Raw genomic sequence first — 20,621 nt, 5'->3', positions numbered from 1 at the left:
GAAGCTTTTTGTGCTGGTCTAACTTTTTCTCATATAAGCTAATAAAATCAAGTATCTTCAGTTTTGAGCACAGCTTCTGGTGACTTCATGGATATGCAACAATACCACAGTGGTTGGATATTGTTTTCTTTTATTATTATGGAGATGGGTTTTTTTGTTTTTTCTTTCCCAGCCTGCAGTCCTCTGATTACCTCTGCCTCCCACCCATGTGCTAACTAGCTTCAACTCTGCTTAGGTTTTTAAACTCAGCAAAGGTCTGTTGAATGCTTCTGAACTAGGGATAGGCAGTATTTACATTCTCAGTGGGCTAGTCTTGAGAAACAGAGTGATTGATGTTGGGTTTTATTAAAAAAAACTGGCTTCACCTTTAGGGTGAAGTGTAGGAATGGGGGTTGATGAGCAAATCTGTTTCATGAAAGATTCACCAAAGAAGAAACTGACAGTAGCTCTTTGTTTCTCAGCATGAGTATAAAAAAGCATTAAGAGAAAACTGAGGTGATGTGCACACAGACTTGACTTGCTTTTTTTTACCTTAAATTGGAACTATGAACAAGTCTATTTTTAGCCACTCCTTAATTAAAAGAATGGGTGAACAGTGTTGCTTGATCTAGGCACAGGCCAGCTGAAGTTATCTAGAATAGACAATGTAATTCTAAAATGTCTATTTATGTTTATAAAATACATCCGTATATTTAGAAAACATACAGCCTTAATATAACCCTTTTTATGAAATTGAATTATCCATGGAGAGACTGTATTTGGTCCAAAATCTTGAAGGAGGGCATGGTATAATCAAACTGTTCAGGTGTATTTATGTATTCTATCACGCCTTTAATTTGGACACTCAAGGCAGGGCCCACAGTGCTTGCACCCCCCATCTTTCCCCACAGTAACAACCCTGTGAGGTGGGTAGGGCTGAGAGAGAGAGACTGGCCCAAAGTCACCCAGGGAGCCTCTGTGGTGGGTGGTGGACGTGAAACTGGGTCTCCCCACTCCTAGTTAACTACCTTGACTACTACACCATCACAGTACTGTAAGACTACATTCCATCTCTCTCAGGACTGCGCACTCTCTTCTCCGACCCTACCCGTAGCGGCTTGTGTCCTTCTCCCTTAGCAACATTCGCATAGCTTTCCCAAGGTCAGCTCTAAATTCCTTTACGTTACATTTGCTTTAGCGAGCCTCCCCTGCATTCAGTGGAATTTACTTCAAAGTATTTAGTTCCATACGTAAGGAATGAATGGGATAGAAGGAATCAAAAACGATAATTGGAAAGTCCTTGCAAGGTCTCAGAGAAATGAGAGGTCAGCACTTGGTTTTGCCATCGGGCCTGGGTATCCCATGGAAGTGTTGGTGTGAGCTGATTGCACTCTTCCCTTTTTGTCATTACAGTTTTTAATTGTTTTTAACTGTTTTAATGGATAAATTATATTAATTATTGAGCTTTTGTTTTAATTGTGTACACCACCCAGAGTCACATGCAAGTGAGATGGGCAGCTGTTTAAATTCAACCAATCGATCAGGCCTGTCTGACTCAGTGGCAACCAACTAATTGATTACCTTCAATTGCTCTCTTTTTAGCACAGAATTATAGAATCTGACTGCATAATACTTCCATACTTGGAATTCTATAAATTAGGAAAAGCAAAAAAGGTACTAAGTGTTCATTAGTTTCTCCAATAGGATTGAAACACAGTAGTTGTATCAGTGAAGGACAAAACATGGAAAATTTTACGCATATTCTTAGATCTATCATGAGGCTTTTAAGATTAAAAAAGGATGATTCTTGTAAAACATTTTATCTGACTTGCTAATGGGATTTAACTGAGTTATACCCACTTCTGTTTATTCTTATTTTAAAATGGAAAGTTAGAAAGATATCTAATGCTTACTGTCACCTTATCTAAAATTTAAAAGATTGAAATGGGTGATAATTGAAGAAAGGATTATCTGTCTGTCTGTCTGTCTGATTTAATATGCTGTTTTAAATTCTCATTGTATCCCTTTCAGACTTTGTTCCTGTCACATTTATGCTTCCAGCTGATTATAATTTATTTGTTGAAGAATTCCGAAAAAACCCTTCCAGTACATGGATTATGAAGCCTTGTGGAAAAGCTCAAGGGAAAGGAATTTTTCTCATCAATAAGCTTTCCCAAATTAAAAAGTGGTCTCGGGACAGCAAAACATCTACGTAAGTTTCTTAGGAAATAAATGTTTCTTTTCGTTTGATATTCCACCTCAGCCTACCATATTTGATTAAATTTGTGCTATTCCAGATTTTGCCTTCATCAGAACTCATTCATAACTGCTTTAAAAAAACTGATTAAATTTTATGGTAAAATTTTGCAGGGACTTTTATAGAGTCAAAATAAACACAGTTTTCACTAATGTTGTGGCATTAATTATTAGTTTGTGGTAAAGACTTTTTTTTAAAAAAAGGAAGGCTTTCTTGCAATAGGAAATATCAAAATAAAAACTAATGGCAAAATATTACACGTATCTCCTTTTGCCAGATGCAGAAAAATACTGTCATGCCTGAAGGGCAGTTCTCTGTGTTCATGACCCTTGAAACTACTTGCCATTTAGGACACGTTTAGGAAGTTTCATGGCCACAACACATACAGTACATTGGTTGAGAAATGTATTTGTAACGCACAGCCGTAGCAGAATGGCTTGGTGCTGGAGGCCAGAGATCTCAAGCCGAGTCTTCCAAAGCCATCTGGGCCTTCACATCATGGCCCTGCCTCCTGTTTTAGGAGAGGAGCCTGGTCGTTCCAGGGGGCAACTTATCTGGCTTTCTACCCCTAATGTGAAAGATACAGGGCATTCCTGTTTTGTTTTGCCTTTCTGTTGATTAAAAAGTAAAAATTAGGAGAGGGAAGTCATACTTTCTGTAATGCAATGTAGTTTAGAGGCATGTGCTTAGAGGATTTCAGTCTTTTCTTGGGAGACAGTCCAGTCTCACAACTGATTGAACAAAACTGAATTTTATGATAAAAAAAGAGATAAGACATAAAAACCTATTTATCTTTAAATATCCAAAATGCAAAGATTCAGTAATGAAAGAAATCAGTTGCCTTGTGGCATCCTTGTCCTTGTGCAAAGAAAGAGGCTACCGTTTCTTTCCGGTAGAGTGAGATGGGAAGTGAGATGGTGATGGATGAAGAGATGGTTCATTCCCTGCATTGCCAGGGTGCTGCATTTCCATGCTGTCTTGGAAAAAAGAAGGAAACATTTTACTGTGCAGTAAGGCAGTAAATTAGGGACGCGGTGGCGCTGCGGGTTAAACCGCTGAGCTGTCGATCGGAAGGTCGGCGGTTCGAAACCGCGCGGCGGGGTGAGCTCCCGTTGCTCGTCCCAGCTTCTGCACACCAAGCAGTTCGAAAACATGCAAATGTGAGTAGATTGATTGGTACCGCTTCGGCGGGAAGGTAACGGCGTTCCGTGAGTCATGCTGGCCACATGACCCGGAAGTGTCTATGACAACGCCGGCTCCAAGGCTTTGAAACGGAGATGAGCACCGCCCCCTAGAGTCGGACACGACTGGACTTTACGTCAAGGGAAACCTTTACCTTTACCTTTACCTTTAAGGCAGTAAATTAGCAGTAACACTTAGGTGCTACATATGGTTTTGCCTGAGGCCGAAAAAATCATCACTCCAGCTGAAAAAAAAAACTTTCATCCTGGCATACATGGCTTTGCCTTTATTACTTTTAAAGGAAGAAAAATAATTTAATAATTTTAAGTAATGAAATATAAATGTCTTTAGGTTTGTATCTCAGTCCTCTAAAGAAGCATATGTGATTTCCCTGTATATCAGTAATCCACTTCTGATTGGTGGGAAGAAATTTGACCTACGCTTATATGTATTAGTATCTACTTATCGTCCTTTGAGGTGCTATATGTAAGTTCAATTTTTGTTCTATTTTCTAGCTAGGGTGGGGGTGGGGGGTTTGAATAAGAAACAGTTTTTTCCAGAGATGTGGACAGTTGCATTTGAACTTTCTTATATTGCCTTTTGCATATTAGGGAGTTATAGGAGTTTAAATTAATAACCTGTCTCTAAGGGAGGACGCAGTGGCGCTGCGGGTTAAACCGCTGAGCTGTCGATCGGAAGGTCGGCGGTTCGAAACCGCGCGGCGGGGTGAGCTCCCGTTGCTCGTCCCAGCTCCTGCACACCAAGCAGTTCGAAAACATGCAAATGTGAGTAGATTAATTGGTACCGCTTCGGCGGGAAGGTAACGGCGTTCCGTGAGTCATGCTGGCCACATGACCCGGAAGTGTCTATGACAACGCCGGCTCCAAGGCTTTGAAACGGAGATGAGCACCGCCCCCTAGAGTCGGACTCGACTGGACTTTACGTCAAGGGAAACCTTTACCTTTAAGGGAGGAAGTCTTTCTAATGTGGCTTACAACAATAAAATTCAGTCAAATAGAACACATAATAAAAGTATATAAAAATCATAGTAAGGGAGCAAACATTGATAAAATCCACAAATCCCAGCAGCTGTGAATGTAATAGATATCACCCTCAAAAGGGTGGTGGTGGTGATCACATACAGTATGTAATAATTACGAAATCAGAAAATCAAATTCTAATTAAGTGAATATTCTAATCAAAACAAGTATTTGTAGCTCAGGGTTGAACTGTGGAGTTCTTGGTGCTCTCTGAGCCTTGTTTTCTTGCAGACGTTTCATTGCCAGACTAGGCAACATCTTCAGTGCAAAGAGGGAGTGGGCCTTGCTCTCAGTTTATATACCGTGGCTTGCCCTGCTTGTGTTGGTAGGGGTGTTGTTCTCTCCTTGGGAGTTCTTTGATTGGGCTGTTGTTTGCTGCTTGGTTGACTGCCTGAGTTAATAGTTCCCTGATTAGGGTGCATTGTGCTGTTTGATGGTTCATCTGGTGTTAATCCTAGTGTTGATTTTTGCATATCTGGATTGCTGGCAAGGGAGTGTCCTGGTCTTTTGGCTTTTCTATTGTCTCTTTTGAATGGTATGTAAATGTGTCTGTTGATGGCTGCTTTGTCTGAGTGCCAGGCTTCCAGGAATTCTCTGGCGTTTTTGGATTTGGCTTGGTTTAGGATGCTCACGTCGGGACGCGGTGGCGCTGCGGGTTAAACCGCTGAGCTGTCGATCAACGCCGGCTCCAAGGCTTTGAAACGGAGATGAGCACCGCCCCCTAGAGTCGGACACGACTGGACTTTACGTCAAGGGAAACCTTTACCTTTACCTAGGATGCTCACGGTTTCCCAGTTGAAACTATGGTTGAGTCTGTCCATGTGTTGTGAGACTTAAGTAAGTAAGATTTACATGCAACATGCCTTCCTATACTGTAATTAAAGTCTGCTACTCCATGTTCAGCACTCGGGAGCAATGAAGAATAATCTTGACTTTCTGAGTAACATCCTCTGCTATTTGAAGAGTTCTAGCTTATCCCCTTTAATATTTTCCTCTAAAAGCTACTTCAATTTTTTTTTATAGTCTCAATCATCTCCGATTTGTCTAAAACATTCTTAAAATGTGGTATCTAGAACTGGTCATAGTGTTGAAGATGGGGTTTGACCAATGCAGAATAAAGTAGAATTATTACTTTCTGTTATTTTGAAACTATAGTTTAAAATTACATTTTGTAATTTTTTGGCAGCTACCGAGACAGGATTCTTTCACATGACAGCACTAAATGCTATTATTCTGTACGTGAATCACACTTCCAACCCCTAGTCTGTCTTGGCAAAGAAGCAGAATAGCGGTTTGTTTGCACAGGAATCGGGGAGGAGAAAGGCAGGGTGGAGAACGCCTCCTTCAGTGCCAGTATTTGGTAGCAGCAAATCCATGGTTCTCCAATCCTATGGAAAAATGGAACCAAAGGAGGCATTCTCTGCTGCTTTTCTCCACTGCTGCTTCTGCCTGTGATGAGAGAGGATGGAGGAGAGGAGAGGCCTGTTCCCCTTCTCTCGTTATTGCTTTTCTTGTCAAGGAGTGAGCAGAGGGGACTTCCGGTTGCCAGTTCTCTTACCCCATGGGAAGATGGGGCCCATTTTCTCCTGTATCTCCCCGCACCCAACACCTCCCTCTGTTGCACTTCCTACCCTTTGAAAGGCCCACAGTTTGATCACCCACCTCTTCTCCCTGGCTGATGAAATACTAGATACTTGTTCCTCCCGTTACCTTAACCTCGATATTGTCTACCACATCACCATATGAATTTTGGGGCAGGAGTGGGTGCATAACATATAGTGCAACCCCTCTCTTTCTATTGTTTTCTTCTTGGACAAATCCCACCAGATTTCCATTTTACCTATTGAGCCATATTTGGCTCACTACTTATTCATTGAATTGGTATTGGACCCTTAAATAAAAATATTTGTCAGGATTTTATAAATTAAAACAACACTAATGCAATAGGAAACAATACAGTAAAGATTAAAACAATAACGAGGCCTTCAGAATTAGATCAAAGTAAGTGCTGCCAAAGAAGCTGTCTCTTTAAGAGCATGTAAATTATAAGTAGATAACAATATCTTTTCTTTATATTTAAGGTATAAACTTGGGTTTTGTCGATTTTGCACAGTAAAATATACACCAAGTACAAGTGAATTGGACAATATGTTCATCCATCTTACAAATGTTGCCATTCAGAAACATGGGGTAAGTTCCTTTTATAGTGTACATTTGAATTATTTTGAATTATTAATAATTAATAATTAACCACTGGGTGAGATCATCCGTCACCACGGGATGAGGTATCATCAGTATGCTGATGATACCCAATTATACATCTCCATCCCGGGTGAGGTACGTGATACAGTGACTGCCCTTTCTCGGTGCTTGGGGGCTATGGGGGCTTGGATGGAGAACAACAGGCTTCGGCTGAACCCTGGTGCGATTGAGTGGCTGTGGGTTGACAGCTCCTCGATTTCTGGGAAATTGTCATCTTTAGTTCTGGATGGGGTGGCACTGCCCCAGACAGACCCGGTGTGTAATCTGGGGGTTCTTCTGGACTCACGACTCCTGCTCATAGAGCAGGTGGCAGTCGTGGTCAGGAGGGCCTTTGCTCAACTTTGTGTTGTGCACCAGTTACGCCCGTTCCTGAAGCGAGAGGCCCTCCAAATGGTCACTTGTGCCCTTGTCATCTCCCATATAGACTACTGCAATGCGCTCCACATGGGGCTATCCTTGAAGAGTATCCGGAAGCTTCAGCTGGTCCAGAATGCAGCCGCGTGGGTTATTTTTGGTGCCCCTAGATCGGCACATATAACACCTTTACTGCGCGAGCTGCACTGGGTGCCAGTTTGCTTCTGGGTCCAATTCAAGGTGTTGGTTATCACCTTTAAAGCCCTACATGGCATGGGGCCAGGATATCTGAGGGACCGTCTCATCCCCACAACACCAACCCGCCCCACCCGATCAGGCAGAGAGGGCATGTTACGGATCTGGTGGGGTCCAGGAGGTGGGCCTTCTCTGCAATAGCCCCCGCCCTTTGGAACATCTTGCCCCCAGAGGTGAGGCAGGCCCCTTCACTTCCGACCTTCAGGAGGGCCCTAAAAACTTGGTTCTGCCGTCTTGCCTGGGGCGGGAAGGTGGGCAGCCATTCATGGGGGTGGCTCACACCTTAGAGCCCCTCCCACCTGATTAGAATTTTTCAGCCTCTTGGATTTTATACTTATTTGTATTGTATTTTATATTTGTAAATTGTCTTATTTTTATAGGATTTTAATTGTTTATTATTATAGTTTTAATGTTACTGTAAACTGCCCAGAGTCCCTCCTGAAGGTCAGAAGTGAAGGGGCCTGCCTCACCTCTGGGGGCAAGATGGGAGATGGGCGGTAGCAAAATTCGAAAAACAAATAAATAAATAAAAATGTGTAATAAAATATAGTCGCTCACTTATAGTTCTAAATGTATTTATTTATAATAATTTATATGCAGCTGCCTCTTAGGATTTAGGCAGCTCACAACAATACAAAAACCATAAAGCGACATAGAACTTAAAGGGTCGCATCCATCATGCGACCTCTAGACTACAAAATACTTCATCGCTGAGTGAGCTGCTTCCCACTGAGTTGTACCCTGCACCCTGAAAGCACAGAGAAAACAGATGGTTTTCAAAATGACAACAGAGCATAGGCCACCCTCAGCTCAGGACAGCCTGTTCTAAAGTGAGGGGGGTGCCACCAAGAAGCCCTCTTCCCTGGCTTCTTCCCCCTTGATACCTCCCGGTGGAAGGATGCTCAGTCTGCCTTCTTAGGTTGTACAGCATTGGGCAGGCAGACTGTACCTGAGTCAGATGGCCCCAAAGTAACAGGGACCCAACCCAGAAAGGGCTGTGTGGATAATAACAGATACTTTGAATTGGACCCAGGTGGTGGCAACTAGAGCAGCTCTCACCAGGCTGCTGCTACCTTACAACACGGGCATTCTAGACCAGTTAAAGCTTCCAAATTGCCCTCAAGAGCAGCTGCGTGTTGTGTGAATTGCTCTAATACAAGTGTGAAATTATGAGATTATTATGGTCACAATACTGCGCTCACAAGAGCATGAGTTACTGCTACCAGTACTTCCTGATCCAGAAAGGCCAATTTTGGAATAAGGGGAGGATGAGGGACACAAATAAAATCTTGACTCTGTGTATCTGGTTGCTGCTGCCACATATACAGAATGCCTCGTGTGGCGCAGAGCGGCAGGCGGCAGTATTGCAACCGAAACTCTCCCCACGACCCGGGTTCGATCCCAGCGGAAGCCGGATTCTCTCTCGGGCAGCCGGCTCAGGTCGACTCGGCCCTCCATCCTTCCGAGGTCAGGAAAATGAGGACCCAGCTTGCTGGGGAAGGTCACGACTGGGGAAGGCAATGGCAAACCACCCCGCTCTATAGTCTGCCAAGAAAACGTTGAGAAAGCGGCAGCCCCACAAAAGGTCAGACATGACTCGGTGCTTGCACAGGGGACCTTTCACTTTCACATCACCACGTATACAATCAGGATACTGTGGAAGCATTTGGCATTTGTTCTTCTCAATACATTAGCACAGATTAAGGATTCAGGATGTATAAATTATGAAGACAGAGATGAAAAGTTTATCTTATTACTGGCTATTCCTTAGTTTTGTTTTTATTTGAACTGTATTCTGTTTTTGCTTTTTATTGTATATTTTAACTAACAATCCATTTTTTCAAACTATAAGGCTTTTTTGGAAGAGGAGAATAAACTTTAAAAAGTAGCAAATGAACAGTTGACCTAGCTCTTTGCCCTCCTAGAACATAGATTTTTTTTAACACACCTAGATTAAAGTCTTTTAATTATTCTGTTTACTAGGTTTGTAATTTCCCTATCTTGTCCTTAAATTAATATTAAAAGGCTATAGGATGGGTCTGGGCAGGATAAAAATGTAGTAAAGCCTACATAAGGCCTATTTTTTGTTGTTGTTGATTGTTTGGGTACTCAGATTTTATCAGATTAATGAAGACTCTTGGTTCTGAAAAGTCTTTTGAACATAAAAATGATAATTTGATGTACCTCTGTAGGATGATTACAACCACATCCATGGTGGCAAATGGACGGTGAACAATTTGCGTTTGTATCTAGAAAGCACTCGAGGGAAAGATGTCACTAACAAGCTGTTTGATGAAATACACTGGATAATTGTACAGTCATTGAAAGCAGTTGCAGTGAGTAGAAAAACAAGTTTATGATAAAGGAAAGTTAATAAGAAATACAAAAGACCACTCAGATTCTTTTCAGTAGTGACTTATTACTATACGAGGCATGTTTGTTACTGAAAATTTGCACAAATATCATAGTAAAAGTTTGACAGATTTTTTTTTATTCCTCATATTTTGTGATCCATTATTTTATATATTCTGCTATTCTGGAATGTGGAATGTCCAACATAAGAGGAGCTGCTGTGTGATATAAAGGCATAATATTAACATTCACACAAAATGTTTCCTTCTACTCCCCCACCACATTAGGCTGTGGGCATATTATGTAAATCTTATACATGCACATATATATTCAGGTAAATACATATAGGACAATATTTTTATGGTATGCATTCCACTGACCTTTATAAACAAAAGTAAAATCTAGAAAAATCTAGAAAAAAAATTTAAAGCTTACAAAAGAATGTGCAGTTACAAATTCTATGAAAATAGCTCAGAGTGAGTAATTTATTAAAAACAAATCTAAACCATCTTATCTATAGTTTATGGGGGAAAGCTATTAAGAGTGACAAGTGTATTAGCCATCAAAGTAAAAATATTACATAAAAACTTGATGGCCTTCCTGAGAATGTTTAAGCAAGGGAGAGATAAGACATTCTCTCAAGGCAATTGTACTAAGAGCAAAAAAGGAGGAATTTCATGACTGCAAGAGCTATTAAGCTATGGAACAGCTTGCTTTCCTGGAGTTGTGCGCCTTCATTTTATTTACAGTTTCAGACTAATACAGTTGTGTGTCTTTTCTCTGACTTCATATTCTTCATATTTCTATTTGAGGATTTGTTTTTGTAGTCCACAATACAATTAGCAAACTTGCACAACTATTCGGTAAATCGCACAACTTCTTAGTAATGCATGCTCTGCTTGAAATGCCTTGTACACATTATTTAAATAGTCTTCAATACACCATGATGAGGATCTGATCACATTTTCTCTCCTCTAATGTCTACTTTCGACTCTTTCAGCCTGTAATGAACAATGATAAACATTGCTTTGAATGCTATGGATATGACATCATCATTGATGACAAGCTTAAGCCATGGCTTATTGAGGTAACTAAACTTGCAGTGTCTTTGAATGAAGCTTTGTCTTACCTTTTTAATCTTCTGTTTTGCATATTCCTCAGATTCTGTTCTAATAGTGAAAAGCACCTTTGTCTAAATTTTTCTTAAAATACTGTTGGTATTTGTTTTTTCTGCTTTTGGCTGTAGAAAAATTAAGGTTACTATGGTAACAAATCACTCTGGCAGAGTCAGACAGTCAAACTTAAGTATCCTTGGTTTTGGGGGTGAAAAGGCATGACTATATAAGGTAAAAGCTCCTGATTTGCCTTGAGGGCAGCTTGCCTGGGCTTGTTAGTTTCAGTTTCTTTTCTACACAGCCTTCCTCCCTGTCCTCTCTGAGCGCATGTGAATGCACAGCTTGAAAATAAGTTTTTGTGCTTTCTGTAAATAAATTTATTTTTATAGAAATGCCTGGTGTGTGATTTTTCTGATCTCTTGGGCCAAACACTTTCCAGCACTCTGCCACAAATACTGTATATAATACTTAACAATATAAAATATATAAAAAAATAATTTATATATTTTCCTTTCTTGTTGCAACGATTTCTTTTTAAATGTAGTAAACCAAAGAAATACAGTGGATAATATCCTTACTGAACAAAGCTTTAGAACTACATACAGTACTCTACTGTGTTTCACTTAGTAGGAGGAGAGCCATATTAGTGTATGGTAACAAAAAATCAAGAGTCTGGTAGCACTTTTTCCAGCTAATAAGTTTTATTAGAAGGCAGAAGCTTTGTTGAGCTGCAGATCTGTTACTTGGAAAAAGTGCTATCAGACTCCTCCCTATTTTATCTCAGGTAGAAATTCTGGTCCAAGTTTGTTTCATAAACTGTATAGCAAATGGCGGCTATGAACTATCTGCTTTCTTTTTTCTGCACTCTCCATAGGTTAATGCTTCTCCATCTCTTACTTCCAGTACTGCAAATGACCGTATACTCAAATACAATCTGATAAATGACACACTTAATATTGCTGTGCCCAATGGAGAAATTCCTGATTGTAAATGGAATAAACCGACCCCCAAAGAAGCTCTTGGAAATTATGAAATTTTGTAAGTGTTTAATATGCAAATGAATTTGCTAGCATTCTCTTGGGACAAGATCTTCCTTTATGGAGGTTTCACAATGACTCTGCATTAATTGTAAGCCAAGACAAGTATAATTTGTAATGTCTTAACCATTACTACCTTGCTATTAGAATGTATACTGCTGGAAAAATAGTTATGGGAAATACCATGAAATTCTTAATTTTTAGAGATGAAAATGGTATCACAAGGGCATAGCTTCAGAGAACAGTACCAAAAGGTCTTTTGTTAACCAGGGCCAAGATACTATTTTAGGAAAAATTTTGATTTTGTATGCATGTTTGTGTGTTGTGTGCATGTTTAGTTACAGGCATGTATATAGATTGTCACTTAACTTTGTGAATAGGAGCCAGTTATATTATACTATATATACTATTGCTTAGTAATAGTCCAGAGAAAAGAATATTGCTCAAAGATGAGAGGATGGAGGCATGTGTATATATTTCAAGTTTATTATATTATACGGATTAATTACGGGCAGGAAAGATCAGTAATTTATATTTTTTGAATGATCCCCAAGTGAATGCCCTTTAAACTTCACATACTTTACATAAAGAAAATAAAAGAACAAGTTCTTTTCCTCACGTGTTCTGTATTAAGGAGCTTTCTCCTCCCTTTTAAATGGTGGAACATTCAAGTCTACAGTTTCTTCATCTGCCATCTGTTGCAATTAAACCCAGGAAGAATTTCACTCTTTTGACCCAAATCAGACATTGATGTTTCTCTCTCTTGCCTTAGATATGATGAAGAGATGGCACAAAGCGAAATATCAGATCGTGATTTACGAAGTCGCTCTGGTCAGTCTGTTGGATTTAAGGGAAACAGAGCCAGAGATCCTGGAAAAGCAGGTTCCCTTACTTGGAAGTAGCTGAAGAATAAACTGTAAATTGAGGTTTTCTGAAATTCTATGTCGCAATTATAGTTGGATATCTTTTATTTTATTTATTTGCTTAGTACTAGTCCAGAGAAAAGAATATTGCTCAAAGATGAGAGGATGGAGGCATGTGTATATATTTCAAGTGTATCATTAGATTCACTGCAGTTTTACTGCATGGTTATTATTATGCAAGGTTATTATGCTGCATGCTGTATCAGACAAGTGTAACGAGTTAATGCAAACAAAATAAACTCATTTCCAAGACACACTACTTTCTTTAAAGTAACAATTGCTATCTCAAGCACTGCAACAGAAATATACATTTCAAGATTAGTGTATCTTTAAAAAAAAAATTTCTAGAATTCTAAGGCATACTATTCAAAGCATATGTATTTCCCTATTGCAAACTAATGTTAGTGTATTAGGAAATGCTATTTCTATATACTACATGCTGTCATTCTCTTCAAATTTAAGCATAAATAAAAGAAAAAATAATATGTTTTGGGTAAAAAAAGATATCTTAAAGTGTCTATTGGCAATGCTATGAGAGGCTAATTGTCATAATAAATTGCAAAGATTGATCTGCATATGCCCTGAAACAGAAATCTCTTTTCCCACAATCTGATGCATTGTTTCTATTGGCTAAAGACCAGGGTTGAATTTTAAATATAATTCTTCAATGGCTAATCTGGCAGGTGCACTAAAACACTGACACTTTGCAGTAAATTTGGTAGATAAATATTGTCCCTTTTAAAACTTGGATTTTAGCCACACTATTATTTTTACTTAGAAGTAACATGAAGGCTGAAAAGTCCCCTGTGCAAGCACTGAGCTTATAGTCTACATTAAGTATTAAAATAGATCTATACAACTCTAGACTGGTCAGGTCATAGTAGAGAAATTAAAGCTTCTAAGAGGAAAGCAATACTTGACGTTGCTGAATCTCATTCATTATCTGAATTAAAAGTTCAGTCAGAATTTTCAAAAAGTCTTGTAATACATACTGGAAATGTATTCAATTTCAGGTTTTGTATTGCTTCATATTTGTTGTTCTGTAAATTTCATAAGCAGTATTGTGTCTAAAATTCCTCAATATGTTCTGTATTTATGTTTTTATGTAATCTGGAATATTTTTAAAATTGATTTATCTCCTCCATTGTTGAAGCATAACTGTTGCCATCACAAATGGAAGCGGTAGGTTTTTTTCTCTTGCTCCTTTTGAAGTTGATAAGCCAACTACTGGTTTATCACCTTTTTCTAAATATTTCTGTTTTGCAAAATTTATCTTCTTGTATTATTTGCTTCCATTAAATCTGATTGTTTATAAATAATTTTCATTTTTTGTTTTATATCCAAAAGAGGATTCTGTTTATGTTTTGGTTCTAATTGCTTTGGTCCATTCTTCAATATGTTGGTTTGTTTTTATGTTTTTTTTATAATTGATGTTAAAGCAATAAACAGTTTTCTAACAAATGCTTTTTTGCTTGAATCCCATATTGCAAATAAAAACATCAGAAGTTCGGTTTAGAAGAAGCGTTTTAGTTTTGGTTGACAAGTAAGTTTAATATCCTCTTGTAGTATTAACTTTTAAATCTACCTTACACAAGGATTCCTCTGGATTATGGTCTGCACAGGTGAGAGGGGCAATTTCTTTATCAATAAATTCGATGAGTTTACTTGATTAAGTATTATGAACAGATGAATAAGAAGTACTGTATAGTTTTTTTCTAGAGTTATGGGGGTGCCTTTGCTTTGCAAGCTACCCTGGCTCCCTTTAGTCTTCCAGATGTAATTCAAGGTGCTGGTTGTCACCTATAAAGCCTTTCATGGCATGGGGCTGGGCTATTTGAAGGACTGATATTCCCTGATTGTCTCTACCCACCCCCTCAGGTCTGGCAGAAGGGACATGCTCTGATTCTATTGATTAAAGAGTGGCACCTGGCAGGTACAGGAAGCGGGCCTTTTCTGTAGCAGCACCTGCCCTCTGGAACACTATTCCTCTTGAGATTAGATTAGTCTCAACCCTGCGAGCCTTTCATAAAGCCCTTAAGACCTGGCTTTTTCTCAAGTGCGGGGATTGGGCACCTGTCAGTTGAATGAATCTGTTGTTTACTGGTTTGGTGACAATTTTTCTTTTATGTGTTTTATTTATTGTCTGTTGTTACTGTACTGGTGTTTTTATGGTGTTAAGCCACCAGAGTTATTTTTTGTGAGATGGTGGCCATATCTTACTAAAACTCTTGTGTCTGCTTGGTACTTTGTAATCTTTGTAAAGTCTGCCTTTTCAGCCTCTGACTCAGAGGATTCAGACAAGATCATAGTAATTGATTACAACTGAGATTTTCCCTGAGAATCTTGTGAACTTTTTCTGTGTATCCAGAACCATGCATCTGGACCCTAGGACCAACATGACTGGTGACCAATGTGACCTCTTCTTGACTATCCTTTTGAACAGATCTGTTGCTTCTAGATCCAGAGAAAGGCCTGGCTATGGACAGTGCTATTGATGCTGGAGTTGGATTATCTAATATGCTTCCACTGGCTTTCCCTCAGCATTAAACCATGCCATTTTACTCAGGGTGGATTATAGCAATAGTGGTTGTAAACAAGACAGATGCCAAGGCAGACTGAAACACATTAACTCATTAAGGATGCCAAATTTCCATTGGCAGGAATGCTAGATGGCAAGGTATTTTTATTGCTCCATCCTCTAAGAGTTACCTGTGTAGGCATATATCATATCATTGATAAACTCCCATTTTCTTAAAATCAGAGCTCTGCCACTATAACTGTGGGCAACCAGAGAGTTACCATCTTAAGGAGACAAATAAATAATGGAGATATTCCCTTTTGCATAACTGCCTACTCCTAGAGAGTACCACAGCACAGTTCAACCAAGCTCCATACATCCCTTTGGAAGACTCTTGGAAGACTCACAAGCAGTATGTTTTGAGAACAGAGAGGAGGACGACAAACAATATACTATCTACATAATTTCCTACATAGGATGCTGACAAAGACCTACAGCCCAATTGGATAAGAACTGAAGATCGTTTTGGACTAATTGCCACTCCTGGATGTTCTTTAAGGGCCCCCACATAGAGCGTACTGCAATCATCCACTCAGGAGGTAACCAAGGCATGAGTGACTGTTCAGTGCCAAAGTCTGGGAAAGCGTGCAATTGGTGAGGGATGCACTGAACCACACCAGCTTCTTTTTCTTGCTTTCTGGGGAGGGATGTGTAAAAGTCAGTCTCCTGGAACGTGCCCACTTGGCTCTTTTGTAGCTTTCTGGAAGTGGCTGGGTGTTCTGGACATGGAGATACTAGAGCCCACAAGCTTCAAATTGTGACTCCTGGTAATACGTTCACACAAATTGTTTGGCAACGATATGGGACTGGCTTGCATCTGCCTTCTTTCCGGATTTTTCTTTTCATTCTCCCAGTCTACCTTCCAGCCCTGAAATTCCCGAAAACCTGCCATCGTTAGACTGGCCCTCCTTAGCTCCTGAGCCCAGGTCAGGTCCGGTGCTCCCATCGGCTGAGGTTCGGACCTAGACACGGTCTCCATACAACCTTGAATGCAGATATGGGGTTATTCCTGTAACTCTTCCTCCCTGAAGGCAAGTAACGGCAGGAAAAAAATCAAGCCACAACCACCTCCTTCACCATCTCGGCGCCCGAGGAAAGCTGCGCGCTCTTGGAAAAAGAAATCTAGAAAGGTCGATTAACAGCTGAAAGAAACATGAATCCCATCGACTAAACAGAGGAGGCGGGATCGCACCTAGCTCGGAGGCTGGCCAACCCGGAAGGATCCGCTCAGCCGAGCTAAACACGGCGCGCGTCCGAGAAGCCTATCACACCGGCTTCCAGGTCTGCTGCACGCCTGCGCGCTATTTCTCCTCCGATTTAAAACTAGGAAGTTGGAGCTGATTGGTCAGTTAGAAGAGCCGCGAGGGAAACCAATGGGATCTGTTCCTTCGTTAAAAAAATGGGGGCGGAGGCTGAGGGAGGGCGGGTGCGGATAGCCTGAACTTTCGCGGTTATCCAATCGGGAGGGGGCGCTTCTGAGGCGGCCAATGAGAGCCCGGAAGAGAGCGGCGGAGGCCGTGAAAGCAGTTCCTCGCGTCCGAACTAGGCGAGGTTGGAGTTGCTCGGCCGTTCGAGCTGCCTTGGGGAGCCGCGGCGAGGCGCTTTGCAGAGGTGAGGAGGGTCGCCTCTCTGCCGCCCTTGGGCGCCTGGAGCCGCGGCGGAGATCTCCCTTTTCGCGAGACCCTGCAGGACAGCAAAGGAGGCGAGGGAGACCGGTTTCCTGTTTAGGGAGTTTTCCCTTCAGCCCCCGGGGAGAATGGGCCACGGGCTGGCGGGCTGGGTCTTGGGGATCTGGGGGGAGGCTGCCCAGCTGGTCCTCCGAAGGGTGTTGGAGTGACTCAGCCCAGCCTCAGCGCCCCAGTGATCGCCTCTTGGTCTCATTTTCTCCGCTAAACGAGTTACTCCCCCCGTCACTCCAGAGGTAGGTCGAAGGAGAAGCCGATTGGTTCAAGGTCATCGGCCAGTGAGCCTCGCCCAAGGCGGATGAGGCGGATCCGGGTCCAACTTACCTCGCGGACGTCGTTTCGGACCCTGCCCTCCGCCAGAAGGAGAGGGAGTGGCGGCTAGCCCATCCCTCAGTTTGTGGGGCTGGGGTCCTGGGTGGGCTGAGACGCGGTGGAGTGCTGGACCTTCAGCCATGCAAGCTGCCTGGGTGACTTTGGGCCAGAAACTCTTTTCTGACAGTTGTTTAAAATGAGGGAAGCTCCTTGAGTTCTCAGACGAAGATGAGCAGTGAGTAACAACAACGATGAAAATGATTTTGTCATGAGCATAGCTCTCCTTTTAAAAATTGTTATTAGTAAAATCTAATGAGAGCATAATAGTAAATAATAGCAGTAGTCTGGCTTGATTAGAAAGGATTACAAATGGTTATTTAATCATGAACTTCATAACATTTTCCTTACTACTTGAAATATATTGGACAACTGCCCTACCCTGTGGTATGGTGGTTACTCCATAGTTAAATCGCTGTCGTCTTTATCCACAACACCTCTGGTTACCTTGACCATGGTTCACTGAATTATAATTATATCTGGGTTTGCATGACAGACTGAATGTAAACAAATCCCAGAGGCTGAATTGCATACAGCATGTAGGTTAGAATGTGGTTGACTAGTTGGAACTTAAGAGTGATGTAGTAACACTGCAACTGTAATTGGTGAAGTAGAACTTATGAATCTGGATTGACATTTTTCAATGAATTAAAAGTGATTCTTTGGCTTATCTTTCATCTTTTCCCCAAACCATGTTTTATTCTTGGATTTGGCCTTTAATTAGAACTTAATAGAACTTTGCCAGCCAAAGTTGTAGATGTGGAGATAAATAGTAATTGTGTGTCTGGAATGAAGTAAGTTGGCAGTCTTAGAAGAAGCACCTCCTAGATCCAAAATAAGTCTTACAGGTCCAGGATACCAAGAGTAATGCGTAGATATTTGGTGGAGAAACACCCTTGTTTGGATGAGAGCCAAATCATGGAAAGAGAAAATTGTATATTCAAGATATGGCAAATGGGATAAAAGTTAAAAAGAACCGACATATGAAGAAACAGAACAGTAACTATCTTGGTTTTGCTGACCATAATTGTTCATTTTATATTAAGACAGTGACTGGCTGTCTTCAAATTCTTATTTGGGATACTGAGAAAGGTAAAATTGAGTTTTAAATTTACTGCATGCTTGGGGAAAAAAACTGCAGGATAAGATGAAAGCCTAAAGGTAATTATAACTTCTTGGTCCTGAAGAACTTTCTAGTAGTTTGTGTGATGCAGGAAAATAACATTTCTGCTAGTCTTTCTATATTTTCTTCTGTTCATTTGCAAGTCAGCAAAGATACTTCATTTTTTAATAAATTATTGCTTAATACACTGGAATATTTTGCTGCTGGCATTTCTTGGAATATAGCTTCATGTTTTAAAATGGAAGTGAGATTGAGAATTAATATAGGCTATGAATTAACAGGTTTTTTTTTTCAAAATTCTGTTGAGATGAATTTGTTGGCATTTTGCAGAATTTGGCTGTGGTTGTTAAGTTACTTGGGTTGTAATGAGTCAGATGCTTGTCTAATTGAATAGCTTTCATCTTCATCCTTTTAGAATCTTCTATGTGAACTAAGGTCTTCAATAATTCATATAGATAAACATTTATAAAGGATTCCACTGTCTTCATGGTTGACATACTTCTGATTGAAAACATCTTGTTAAAATGATTCTACAGTGTTAAGTATATATTTTTTATTCTAAGTATCCTGATTCAATCTAATCACAGCTTTTTTGTGGATTACAAGAAAAGGCGTGCCATAAAAGGTTTACCAGCCTTTAAAAATATATAAATGTAAGGTTGAACGATGTTTGATAGGCAGTGGGTTCCTATTGAATGCTCTGTATTTCATGCCATCAACCATGGGATCCATCTGGGAGATCTGATGAATATGGAGACAACCTCTTGCAGTGCTATTTGTAGGCAGTGATATTGATCTTTTTTTTTCAGTCTCTTGTTTGATAGCTATTTGAAATTCTCAAGGCTCTATTTCACGCTTTTCATATCAAGACCAAATTGTAGATTATAAATTCTAACATATACTATGAACTGTTGAATGAACTCAGTGAGGGACTAGATATGAATAAACTGAGGCTTAATTCTGATAAACTGGAGATCCTGCTGGAGAGCAAATGGATCAAATTAGAAATAGAAATACAGCTCCCTTGAAATAACCTTGGAGGTTCTCCTAAATTCAGTGTTGCCCTCAGATGAGATGGTAGTGATGCTTCTGGCCAATGTGCTTGCAGCAGTCATTTCTGAAGGTGAATTTGAGCACAGTGACCTGGTTTAAGGCATTGTTTGTTTAACCCCTGTTTATTAAAAATGTCACAGTTGGATGTCTTCTCACATTCTGCTAAAACAAAACCAAATTTCATTACAATGAAGTGCGACATGTGAATCTTACATTTACTCATAGTGTTTGGAACTATGGGTGGTACTCCCAAATTGCTGTCTCTTATGCATAGAATCTTACATGGGCTTATGTCCTATTTCTGACTGCAATTCAATGTACTAGTTCTTTCCTAAATGACTGTGGTCAGAATATCCAATAAGTAGCCCCTTTCCGTGTGTGAGGCTGTACTATGGGATCCCCTCAGCAAGATTTGACTTTTGCATAAAGCTGTCTAATCAGAAGCAACTCAAGGCCTCAAACAATACAGAAATAAGTAATATAATAGTACCACATCATGAAATACAGAAATTAAAAATAATGTATTCATATGGGGTCACAAATCATCCTGGCCCAGGGCCTCTTGGAATAACCAGGTTTTTACGACTTTCCTGAAGGTCAACAGGGCCAAACAGACCTTGGAGAGAATACTGTTCCAGAGAACAGGTACAGCAGTAGATAAGGCATGTCCCCAGGCTCCTGTAAGAATGGCACTATTTTGTTTATAGGACCCAAAGCACACCAACCCTATCTGATCTTATAGAATGGGCAGAAACAATTAGAGATAAGCAGACCCCCTAAATATTTATTTATCATATTTTTATCACTGCCCATCTCCCCCACATGGGGGACCCTCGGCGGTTCACAGTAAAAGCAATTTAAAATTCAATAAAATTATAAATAATACCTATATTCAATAAATATAAAATTCAATAAAATCCAAGTAAGGCAGATCAAATTCAGCCCATAAAGGGATAAGGCTGGTCCCTGCAGGGCTAGGGAACTAACCAGCCCCAAGAATGGCTCTTCCTCTCCCCATTCCAAGCATGGTGACAAAACCAGGTTTTCAGCTGTTTTC

The 20,621-nt window shown here is 40.3% G+C and overlaps 2 protein-coding genes across 3 annotated transcripts in view; both read left to right on the top strand.

Annotated features, from left to right (window-relative positions):
• Nucleotides 1–13,008, top strand: part of TTLL1 (TTL family tubulin polyglutamylase complex subunit L1) — a 33,926-nt gene extending 20,918 nt beyond the window's left edge. The window contains exons 4-10 of the mRNA XM_063308268.1: nucleotides 2,011–2,191; nucleotides 3,770–3,904; nucleotides 6,540–6,648; nucleotides 9,522–9,665; nucleotides 10,682–10,768; nucleotides 11,671–11,834; nucleotides 12,606–13,008. Of these exons, the coding sequence (XP_063164338.1) occupies nucleotides 2,011–2,191; nucleotides 3,770–3,904; nucleotides 6,540–6,648; nucleotides 9,522–9,665; nucleotides 10,682–10,768; nucleotides 11,671–11,834; nucleotides 12,606–12,735 (950 nt within the window). The 3' untranslated portion in view covers nucleotides 12,736–13,008. The remainder of the gene's footprint in view (nucleotides 1–2,010; nucleotides 2,192–3,769; nucleotides 3,905–6,539; nucleotides 6,649–9,521; nucleotides 9,666–10,681; nucleotides 10,769–11,670; nucleotides 11,835–12,605) is intronic.
• A 4,149-nt stretch (nucleotides 13,009–17,157) lies between these two features.
• Nucleotides 17,158–20,621, top strand: part of PACSIN2 (protein kinase C and casein kinase substrate in neurons 2) — a 77,772-nt gene continuing 74,308 nt past the window's right edge. For both annotated transcript variants that reach the window (XM_063308255.1, XM_063308254.1), the window contains exon 1: nucleotides 17,158–17,255. The gene's annotated coding sequence lies outside the window, so the exon portion shown is untranslated. The remainder of the gene's footprint in view (nucleotides 17,256–20,621) is intronic.

The sequence above is a fragment of the Candoia aspera genome, chromosome 7 (assembly GCF_035149785.1).
Source record: "Candoia aspera isolate rCanAsp1 chromosome 7, rCanAsp1.hap2, whole genome shotgun sequence".
NCBI lineage: Eukaryota > Metazoa > Chordata > Lepidosauria > Squamata > Boidae > Candoia > Candoia aspera.
Note: the sequence above shows the minus strand (reverse complement) of the source record. Positions and strands in the feature narration are given on the sequence as shown.